General features: G+C 57.0%; 1 protein-coding gene across 1 annotated transcript; it reads right to left on the reverse strand.

Moving 5' to 3' along the window:
* Positions 1-4,343: 4,343 nt before the first annotated feature.
* On the reverse strand, positions 4,344-10,708 carry NGB (neuroglobin). Its single transcript, XM_022576463.2, has 4 exons — positions 10,479-10,708; positions 8,810-8,921; positions 8,068-8,187; positions 4,344-6,677 (listed from the first exon to the last, which is right to left on the reverse strand). The coding sequence occupies exons 1-4, from the start codon at positions 10,565-10,567 to the stop codon at positions 6,543-6,545; spliced, it is 456 nt and encodes a 151-aa protein (XP_022432171.1). The 5' UTR covers positions 10,568-10,708; the 3' UTR covers positions 4,344-6,542.
* Positions 10,709-11,409: the final 701 nt, after the last annotated feature.

Genomic DNA, 11,409 nt, shown 5'->3' on the forward strand with positions numbered 1-11,409 from the left:
GGCCAGGCTGGAGCACCACATCTTGCTTTGTGGCTTTGGCCCCTGGGGCCAGAGCTGCTACTCTGGGACCCTTGACCCCTGAGGCCTTCCCTGGCCCCTGTCCTCACGGGGGAAGGCCTGGCAAATGCTACCTCATCTGCTGGAGAAACAGGAAGTGAATCTGCCTCTTTCCACTGTGGATGCTCTGAGAGTCCCCTGAGCAGTAGGGGAGAACTTTCCGGTCCATGAGCTACCCAGGAAGCCACCAGGGCAGCCTTTCCTGGGTAGCAGAAGCCCTGGGGTGAGTGCTGGGCCCTGAGAGTGGGCCCCCGGCCAGATGAGCAGCCGGACTGGACAAGACGAAGATTTCAGGTGGGAGCCCCCAGGGAGCAGCAGGCTGGGCCCAGGTCTGCACCAGCCTCCACCAGCAGCATGAGGGCAGGGGGAGGTCAGGGAGAGGTTGGGCATTAGGCGGGTATGTGGGGTTGTCACAGCAGGCCTGCACGGGAGAAGAAAACCCTCTAGCAAAGGGTAGTTATGTCTGCTGTCACACCTGTGGCAAGGTGGGTAAATTCCCTGCCCTGGGGGACATGTGTACTGGCCCTTCCTCTAGCTAGCTCACTGACCCTAGGCTGGTCACCTCATCCTGAAAGCAGGAGGACGGGAGGCTGACCACTCTGTCTCATTACTGAATAGAGCAGATTCAGCCGCAGGGACAGAGGGAACAGGGTGTGGAGGGGGGCTTCCTCCCCCGCCGCTCCCTGTGAGGACAGAGGCCACTCTCGGGGCACAGTGCCCAAGGGATGCTCCTGAGCCCCCCTCGCTGGACCTTCTCCTCAAGCTTCCATAGTCCACCCATGGGCAAGGGCTCAAAGCCCCCCAAGGTGTGAACCCGGGCAGGGGGCCAGGGCCCATCCCCTTGACCCCTCTCCCCTCAAAGCAATTATCTTCCAAGTCGAGTCAGATGAAATCCACAAGAGATGCTTCAGTGGAGAAAGGAGTAGGAAGACCACCCTGGCCTGGTGGGAGGGGCTAGGTCCTGCTGCCTGGGAATGGGGATCAGGGGGTTAAGGAGGAGTGGAGTGGGCAGATGGCCAAGAGGGAGGCCTGGTGCCAGGGAGGTCCAGGATGCCAGCTCCATGGGGCTCTGCCCAAGAGGGCATTGGTGCACCAGACTGAGTGCCAGGTTGGGCTCTGTGGGACTGGGGAGGAAGCAGAAGGGCCCTGGGCTCCAGGAGGCTGTGCCTGGAGGACAAGCTTGGGGCAGCTCCCCGCCACCCTCCCAAAGCCGTCACGCTCGGGAAGCTCCATGCTGGCGGACTCTGGGTTTCTGAGCTCGCTCTGTGAAGGGCCCGGGGAAGCGTGGCGGAGCCTGGCTTATGGGAAGACAGTTCACAGGTGTTTTCAACAGAGGCTGTTCTTTGAACATCTGAGGTCCCACCTTGACAACCAGCAGCCCAGCATCTCTGAAGCTTCAAGTGCTGGGTCTCTAGCCCAGCTGCAAATTGGAGTATCCTGGGAGATTTTAAACATCCAGGCCCCCTCCGTGAACGAGCCAGAATTACTGGGGAGGGGCCGGGACATTTCTATTTTACGAAATCCCCCCGGTGACTCTGGTGTGTAGGAGGGTTGAGTGAGCAAGGCTCTCGTGGAGCCGTAAGGAACCATCCCAGCCTCACGGCCCTGGAGCCGGGCAAGCTGCCCTCAGCACCTCACACTGCCTCTCACCTCGGGGAGGGGGTGGCCCTGTAGCTTGTGCGTAGTTACAAATCCATAGGCTGGGAAACCTCTCCTCCCTTCACTCTGCCTCCAGAGAGCTCAGAAGGCAGGTGCCTGGTAGGTAAAGATTAGGCCCAAACAAGCATTTTCCTTTGGGCTTACAAGCGGTTAATGCCCAGCGTGGGCACAACTTCTATTGTAATCATCTTAGTTTGCATTAAGTACTACTGTTGGGCCAGAGACACACACGCCAGCTTCAGGGGTCACTTCTGCCTGTCTGGTCACCTGCAGCAATGGTTTGAAGCCTCTCCTCTTCTATCCAAACATAGAGCCCAAAGTGGCTTTCCTGACAGCCTTCCCATGTGGAATGCAATAGATTATAAGTACAGTAAACAAATTTACATAGTGGGAGGTCAGGATAGGTGCTTTGAAGAAAAAATAAAGCGGGATGCGGGGGGCTGTCTAGCGATGGGGAGGATGGGGGACGAGCTCTGTGGGAACGCGACATGAGACACGTGAGCCAGTGGAGGCTGCATGAAGGGAGTGGGGACTAAATGCGGGCCTGAGGACCAGCGAGGAGGCCAGAGTGGCCAGAGCAGAGTGAGCGAGGGGAAGAGAGGAAGGAGGCGAGGTCTGAGGGGACCATGGGGCTCTGTGGGCTAAGCTACTGGAGGGTTCTGAGCAGGGCAGAGACATGATCTCCTTACTAGCCACTGGGTGGGGACAAGACGGAAGCAGAAAGCCCCGCTGGGGACTCGAGGCATCCAGGGGGCGACAGTACAGTAGCTCAGCCAAGGACAGGGCAGTGAAAGGGGAGACAGGTAGTGAAATTCGGAATAGGGCCTGGGGATCCCTGGATAGATTCGATGGGGGGTCTGAGAGGAAGCAAGGAGGTAAGGATGACTTCCAGTTCTTCGGCCTAAACAACTGGGTAAGCTGGTTTACCAAAGCAGAGAACGCTGGGAAGGAGCAGTTCTGGGGAAAAGACCAAGTGTCTCGTCTTGGTTGTGTTACGTCTGAGATGGTGCCTTGTGTGGACGTTGGGCAGGTGGCTGGATACAGAGTCTGGAGTAAGGGCGAGTTGGGCTGGAGGTGTAAACTCCAGAGTCATCAGCTTCCGGATGGTGTTGAAAGCATGGGACTGGCTGCGACCTCTACAGGCGCAAGCGTAGGTCAGAGAGAGATGGGAAGGAGAATCTGCAAGGGAGACTGAAAAGGAGTGGCAGAGGGGAAGGAGGGAAACCAGGAAAGCCTGGTGTCCCGGAAGCCAAGGGAAGAAAGGGACTCAAAGGGGAAGGGGGACCCCAGCTCTAATCACACTTGACAACAAATACGGGGCAGAGAGGAATGAGCTCAAAGACGCCACCAAGAAGCATCAGGCAAGTCAAATGCTGGACATGCCACTGAACAAATAAGCAGGTTTTACCCACAGATCAATAGCCTGGGGAAGGAGGCGAGAGGCTGGTAGAGAATGGGACGTTTAGGAGACGCAACCAGATACAGTGTGTGGCCCTTGATTGCATCTTGAATTGAACAAACCAGCTGCAGAAAGACATCTTTTAGATACCAGGGAAATTTGAACATGAACTGGGTGTTCTTAGGTGATGTTGAGGAGATAACTGTTCGTCTTGGTAGGTATGTTGATAGCATGAGTTAAAAGGTAAAAAAAAAAAAAAAATCAGCTAGAAATTCATATGGAAGACGTTACGAGTGAAAGAACATGATGTCTGGGATTAGCTTTGAAACTGTCCAGCAAAAGAGAAGGGCAGGGGGAGGTCTTGAGTTGCTTCACTGCTGATTCTGGGTGAAGGGTACACGGAGATCTGTTAGGCTCTGATTTTTGTGTGTGTTAACACGTCTCCATGCTAAAAAGTTTAAAGATAGAAGAAGGGGTGATCAACACTTCCGGTGCTGCTGAGCAGAAGAGGAAGACGAACACGGAGATGCGGCCCCTGAGTTTGGCAGGATAGAGATTGTTAGTGACCTTGACGGTAAGATTGGTGGGTGGATGAAAGCCTGGTTGAAATGGGTTACCATCCTCTCACAGGAGTGAGGACGTGAGAACGGCGAGGAAAGACAACTCTTCTGAAGAGTTTTGCTATCAAAGGAAGTAAAGAAATAGGGTGGTAGCTGAAGAGGGAAGCGGGCAGTGAGGGAGGGGAGGTTCTTTGTGTAGAACGCGAGATATGGGCTGATGGAATGAGGAGAAGAGAGAGAGGATTCCAGGGTTGAGACCTGGAATGGAGGAGGAAGGAACTACCCGCCCCGCACACACACACACACACACACACACACACACACACACACTCTCTCTCTCTCACACACACGCACACGCACAAGTGGAAGAGAGGCCTTCAAGAGAGGTGAAAGCACCCATGCTTAGGATGGCTTAAGACACATCAGAGGAGGCTGTTTGGCCTCTCCAGAGGCAGGGCACCCCAGTCTCCTGGGTGGCTGTCAAACATTCAGGAGCCCTAGGCCAGGCTTGGCCACCAGATCCTGAGCCGCTGTTTGCTCACACAGCAGAGGAGGCCTCCTCACTGGAGCCTGTGTGGGCACAAGAAAAAGATACTTTGGACGCCCCAGTGGGAAAAGCACTCCTAGCACGCTCCAGACCCAACATCTGCAGTCCCACAGCCTGGCAGGCCTGGCCCCTGAGCTCAACAAAAATGAGGCCCCAGCTGGAGCTAGCGAGGCTCTGCTGGTGCCAGTGGCATTGGTCTGGGCTGAGAAAACCGGACCTCGGGGTGTGGGTAGCTGGCCTGGGCGCAGTCCCTCCAGCCATTCACAGCCCAGCTCCAGGACCCACCCCTAGGAGGCCAGGAGCACGTGGCGGGTTAAGCCCAAGCCTGCTCGGAGGAAGCCCGCTCTTAAAGTCACTCGCTCCCCGTGCCCCTGGCTATGTCTCTACCGTTGTCTGCATGTTCCTCATAACAACACACCCACACACACACTCACACCTGCTCTTCAACTCCAATGTGCACCCCGGGTTATCACGTTTAGTCTCCTTAAAAAGACCTCCCTGGGATTGGCACCTACCCCTGCCAAGAGGATCTAGAAACTTTCCTCGGAAACACTGCAAGATTTGGTGCTGCTGTCCTGGCACCTAATCCATTCAATCCCAGGCCTCACCTTGTCCACCAGCAGGTGGGCTCCCAGACCCCTGAGCAGTGAACTGCTTCAGACTCTGGACTAGTGTGGGTATATGTTGTAACAAACCAACCCCCAAATGTACAATGGCACAAACACAGTAGAAGTTTATGTCTCTTTCCTGTAAAATTCAAAATCGGTGAGCCCCTGCTCTACACGCTGGAGAAGTACTTGGACTCTGCAAGGCACTTCCGATTAGTGAGTGCTCTCCTCCAAGCAGTGATTCAGGGACCCAGCTCCTTCCACCTGTGACTCTGCCACGTTCAATGCGTGGCCCTCAAGGTCACTGTGAGGTCTGCATCAAGCTGGTGGAAGGATGACAGAGCACAGAGGGGCATGCAGGAGTTTGTGGGGACCAGGTCTGGAAGTGGTATACATGTCCACACATTCCATTGGCCAGAACTCAGTCACATGCCCCACCTAAATGCAAGGGACGCTGGGAAATGTAGTCCAGTTGTGTGCCCTGCCAGCCAGTTTCCACCACAGACCCCTGGCTCCATCTCGGCCACTGGCTTCCCCACACCTTTTCCTACTTTTCCACCCACTCTGGCCTTGACCCTGCTGAACCCATCCTCCCACTCTGTCCTACATCCACCGCCCTGCATCTTCATCTGGTCACAAGCCAACACCAAAGAAAAGACCAGTCCCAGTGGGTCAGAGGGGCACACAAAATAGGTTTATTTCTCATAAGTTTATACAACCACAGCACACAGCAGAAGATAAAAGTGGAGACAGCTCGGGGCGAGGGCAGGGGGCCTCTCCTGCAGCTTTGTCTTCTATCCATCCAGCTAACTACAGGCACACAGCAGGTATTAAATACGGGGATCTGTGGACCTGCCATCGGTATGGGCAGAGGCAAAAAGGGTGGTGAGGGAAATGAGACTCAGGGTCTGACGGGGTCCGGGGTGACCAAGAGCCGCTGGGAGTCAGGTCTCTTGGGAATGAAGCCCTCCTCCTTCCTTGCCCTTCCGCAGCCTCGCCCCACCCTGGCTGGCTGGCTGGTTCTTACAGAGCGATAATAGGGGAGCTCCCACCAGACACTACAAAAGAAAAACTACTCTGTCGGGTGGCATGTGAGTGGGCCCCCAAGACGCAGATAAGCCCCATCACGGAGCCAGGTCTCCCTTCCTCAGCAGCTCTCCTGGCCCCCTGCTCCTGCTGCCCGTGATTCCACCATGAAGGCTGAAGCTATCCCACCTCTTTCCTCGTGAAAAGCAAACACCCCTGGGAGAGAAAAGCACTGAAGGCAGGCAAGCTGGGAAGGTGCCCGAAGCTCAGCCACGCCACTGCCCCGCTTGGCCCAAGCTCGCCTGGGAAGGCAGGGTGACAGAAGAGCCCATTCCCTCAAAGCCCCATACCCTCTGGGTCCGTGCCACCTCTGCTACCAAAACGCTGCTCCTCCTCCTGGAAGAAGAGGGGAGGCTGCAGAGGAAAGAAGGCCGGCAGGGAGGAAGCTACTGGAAATTCAAGGAAATCCGAAGGCCCCTTTCTAAGGAAAAGCCACCCTGTCTGCAGTCGGGGGTGAGGGAGACTGAGACGCAGCCCTGCTCCATCACCTCTCCGGCAAGGCCAAGGGGACAAGGACCATGATGCAGGGAGGCCTAGGGGAGCCTGGGCTACAATGGACACAGACCAACAGGTAGACACAGACCGTCAGGGGCCACCAGGCAGAGGCCGCTGGGCAGGGCTGCCTCTTAATCGCCATCCCAGCCACGACTCATGGCCTGTACCACGGCTCCGTAGAGCTGGCTCCAGGCAGCCCGCATGGCTGGTGTGAAGGCAGGGCCCAGGCACTTCTCCAGCATGTAGAGCAGGGACTCACCCACCGTCTGCAGAGGCAAGGGGCACCTGTCATTCCCGAAGGCGGGAAGGCGTGCCCTCATTCCACAGGTGAGAAAACTGAGGCTTGGGGCTGGTAAGGACTCCTGGGCTTTTCTTCTCTCCTGCACGGGGGTCCATGCTTCCTGAGCAGGATTCTGCCCCAATCCTTGTGTACACCTTAAAGGTGAGGCTTTAAAGTGAACAAAGCATTTCACTCCACTCCCAGCCTCACAACCACCCCATGAGTGGAGCCGAGGGACCTCCAGCTCAGGCCAAGCAAAGTCATTGCCTCCAGGCCTGTTTCCTCCTCTGCAAGACAGCAGTCATGATGTTAAGAGTCCAGGCTCTGCAACCTGAGATGAACCTGAGTTCACTTTCTGACTCTACTACTTACGAGCTGTGTGACCTTGAGCAAGTTAGGTAACCTCTCTGAGCCTCAGATGCTGCATCAGTACAACAGGGAATGTAAGACTTGCAACTCCTCAGGTTGTTGGGATGATGAAATGAGATCATCTGTGAAAAGCTCTTAGCACAGCATCTACACACAGTAAGTCTTCAACAATAATAACGGTTCTCATGTTTTATTAGTAATTATAAAATACAGTTTATTCCACAAATAGTTACTGAATATGCACTAAATACCAGATACTGTGCTAGTGCTGGGGATGGAGAAGATGACAAGACAAACTCAGTGCCTTCCTCAAGGTGCGTACGTCTGGCAAGGTGACTGTGTGGTAGGCTGTCAGGTCAGGGTCCCCAGTGAGCCACACCTCAAGGATTCACACCCTTGACACTGGGCTCATCCATGTGACTGGCTTTGGCCAATGGGACATTAGCAAGAGTGAGGCATGCAGAGGCTGGCTTGTCCTCTGGAAACACTCCCTCTCGGAACTCAGGTGCCACTCTGTGAAGAATCTCAGCTATAGACTATTAAGCAATACGAGGCCACACGAAGAGAGATCCCAAAGGATGACAGGCCATCTTGGACGTTCCAGCCCCAGCTGAGCTCCCAGCTGAATGCAGTGCACGCGTGGCTCCAGCCACAGCACGTGGAACAGAAGAACCGCTCAACTGAGCCCAGAGAAATCAGAAATCATTGTTTTAAGCCAGGTTGTTCTGGGATGGTTTTATACACAGCAATATAAAACTGAGCAGACCAAAGGCTCCTTCACTTCCTATGGTTCTAAGGGAAACCATATCAGAGAAGAAAAATTGGAGGCTCAGAGAGGTCAAGGCAGTGCCAGGGTCACACAGCAAGTACATAACAATGCATGCCCCAGCCCTGGTCATCTGAGGGTATAGGAGTGGGAAGGATGAACAGGTGGATAGGAGGGGCCTGGGAGAGAGTGGTGGCCTCAGGCCAGGAGCTTTGGAGAGAGAAAGAGCCCCTTTACCCACCGAGAAGGAGCTGAGCTTCACACCCACTGCCCGGTGCTTCCTGCCCAGGCTGGCAAGGTACTCCTCCAGCGAGGACAGGTCCTCCACGTTGGTCACCGCAGCATCGATCACGAGCATCACCTGCCAAGGCCAAGGTGGTGGTGAAAGAGAGACCAGAGCAACTCCCCATCCCCACTCACAACCATAATCCAGAACCTGGGGGTCCCAACCAGAAGGAAAAGAGGACCCTCAGTTTTCCAGTATCAGAAACGAAAGGCAGCCTGCGTCTGCATACAGTAGGCGCTCAACATATGGTGGCCAAACTACTAATGTTACACCATGGAGGAAGCTGCTCTCTTCTGAGGGGCTCAAAGCCCTAAACACACCTGCTGGACAGTGTTGTCCTCCTGGGACGAGGGGACACGGAGGCCCCGTGAGAGTCGCCAGCCTCTAAGAAAACCCCAGCTTGGTTTTCACAGGCAGATGGCCCCTGATGGATCAGCGCCAACACCACCTACAGGAGCCAGGGGACAAGGCCAAGGGCAAATGGCAGAGCTGGGAGCAGCTGGCTGAGAACAGGGTGGGGGAGAAGGCTGACTCGGGTGCCCCAAACTCTGCCCAGCTCAGCACAAAGGGAAAGGGGCAGATGCCTCTGACAGGAGGGAGCAGAAGGAGGGGCTAAGGCCAGGGCTGGGGCAGGAAACGAAGTAACTCTCCCGACTTCCTCGTCCCCTCCGAGGAAGGTGCTCCGCCCACCCCTCACCTTCCTGATGTGGTCCAGGAACTCAGGGGAAGAGAGGCAGTCCTCCGGGCTGGAGAACTGGCGGCAGTTGTACTGGAAGAGGGGCAGCAGGTCCGGCTCCAGGTCAAACAGCCTGTGGGTGGAGGCCCGGTGTCAGCCCTGGGGTGCTGCCCCTGTAGGCTCCGTGCGCCCTGGCTGCCCAGCAGCAGGAGAGGGTGGGCAGAGCCTTGGCTGTGAACTACAGCACACCCTCCAACCTAGCATGCACCCCTTGGCCAGCTTTGCCGGTGCCCCTCTCTCACCTCTTCCACAACCTGGAAGTGGCATCCTGGAAAAAACAATGTGTCCCCAGGCCTCTCATACGACCTGGCACAGGGTAGCCCCTCCATAAACCATTGAGGGGTGTGGACTGAGACAGGAAGGGGTTCTCAAACAGGAAGCCTGCAGTCCATGGTGGAGAAAAGAAAACCTCTCTCTCTCCCTAGCTCCCCCTCTCTCCCCACCCACCCCCCTCTCTGCCTCTATCGCTCTCCCTCCCTCCCATTCTTGGGTCAGAACCTCCCAATGTCATCATGCCCAAGGGGGCGTGGGCCAGCAATGATAATTATAGTATATAGAACCCCTTACACTTACTGAGAATCGAGTACTTTACACGTGGTTAACTCATGTATTCCTCACAATCCTAAACAGTGGGTGTAACTGTTATCCCAAGTTTATAGAGGAGGAAATGGAAGCCCAGAGAGGTTAAGTAACTTGCCTAAGGTCACACAGCTTAGGAGTAGCAGAGCCACAGAGGGTGCCTGAGAAAACAGTGGGTTTGGGGAAAGCTGGGAGGCACAAGCAGAAGCTCTCAGCCACATCTGGGAAAGCCACTGGGGTTTTGTGTAACTCTGCAAATTTATTCCCTTTTTGTTTGGGGGAGGTTTTGCGAAAGCCTCTTCAGGAGTTCTGGGCTGGCTTAGGGAGCCAAGGCTCCTGAAAAACCATGGTGAGGTAGCATTGCCTCTTTGGTGATGGCAGAGGGGTTACCTAGATACCCTCAAGCTGAGGTTGAAGACTGGCCTCCCCTTCCCCTTTGGGGTCTGCACACCCCCTTACCCCTCTCTCTAGTGGTGAGAATTGGGCATCTGTCATCCCTTCCCTGGCAGTCCTCTGGTCCTAGCCCAGTCCTTTCCTCAGAAAGGTTTATTCTTCTGTTGGTTGCTGGAAGCTCACACTTCTGGGGCCCAGACCCTGTGCTCTGCAGGCCAGGCGCCCAGTACACCCTCCCCGCACAAGCCCTCGGGACACCCCAGTCTACCCGTATGGGCAGCAGTGGGCACCCCTGCAGTCACCACCCAAGAAAAGACCACTCAGGAGGCACACAGCCAGGGAGGGGGTGCAGCGTGGGAACCGGAGGCCGCTGGCCCAAGTGTAAGGAGGTCCGCAGGAGCGGACCCTGCCGGCACCCAGAGAGCCCCATAGAGAGCGGGGCGTGCTGTCTCGCAAGACGGGCCACCGCCGTGGGAAGAGCAGCAGGGGCCGCGCCACCCGTCGCCCTGCGCTGCTCCTCTGGCGCACATCTGGAGGCGCCCCAGCGCCCCAGCAGCGGGCTAGTTTCCCTCCTCTGGCGCCAGCTCAGCCGCCTCGAACCCATTCCTGGCGAGGCACCCCAGTACCCGCACCCCGGGGGCGCTCGGGCCGCCCTCACCTGGCGAACAGGACGGTGCCATGCTCCAGCGGGCTGCGGCTCACCTCCCGCCAGCTCTGCCGGATCAGCTCGGGCTCCGGGCGCTCCATGCTCGCCCGGGGACGCGGGGCGCTAGGCTGGGACCCTCGGGGCGCGGGCACCGTCACCGCACGTGCCGCGCCATCTCCGCGGCGACGCGGCCGGTCGGCACCTCCTACGGCCCCCGCGCCTCGGCCGGGCGGGGTCCTGCAACCGCTCCTTCCCCGCCCAGGTGGAGGAGCCCCCGCCGGGCCGGCCCCGCTGGTGCTTCCGGGGACCCCGCTCCGGCCGCTGCGCCCTGCACCCCACGGCTCCGAGAGCGCCCCGCCCCGCGCCGCCCGGGCTGGGGCGCTTTAAAGCAACCGCGCCCCCGCCCTCCTCTCGTCCGTAAGGACGCGCATCTCTGGGCAACTGGCTCCGGCCGGGGATGACCCGGTGGCCTGGGAAACGACCGGGCTTCAGAGCTTTGCAGAAATCGTCGAGCCTCTTGGGACCTCAGTTTCTCATCTGGTGACACTCCCTAGTTAGGGCAAGGAGTTCAATTTGATTGTCTTAGGTAAGCTCTGCGAGAGCCACCTCTCCAAGAGCCCCACTCAAACACTGCCTGGAGGCACCTGATCCCTTGGTACAGGGTCCCCTTCCTTATGCCCCAAGGTGGGCCAGAGAATGCCAGGGCGCCTACCTGTGTGACAAGGCGGAAGCCAGGGAAGGGGGGGAGGAGGTCTGCCCTACTTCTGGGTATGACTGAGGCACCCCGTGACATTTGGGGACCACCAGGACTCTCAGCTTTAGGGACAGGGCCAAGACCACAGCCATTTCCAGCCAGGCTTGGGTTTTCTTGAGAAATCTGTCAGCTGCCATCTTTAGAAATTTGTCAGCTCAGGTTCTAAACCCAGCTCTGCTTGGCCAGGGT

Source organism: Delphinapterus leucas, chromosome 2 (genome assembly GCF_059928025.1).
Source record: "Delphinapterus leucas isolate spDelLeu-1000000601 "Yukka" chromosome 2, BTC_Dleu_Yukka2, whole genome shotgun sequence".
Lineage (NCBI taxonomy): Eukaryota > Metazoa > Chordata > Mammalia > Artiodactyla > Monodontidae > Delphinapterus > Delphinapterus leucas.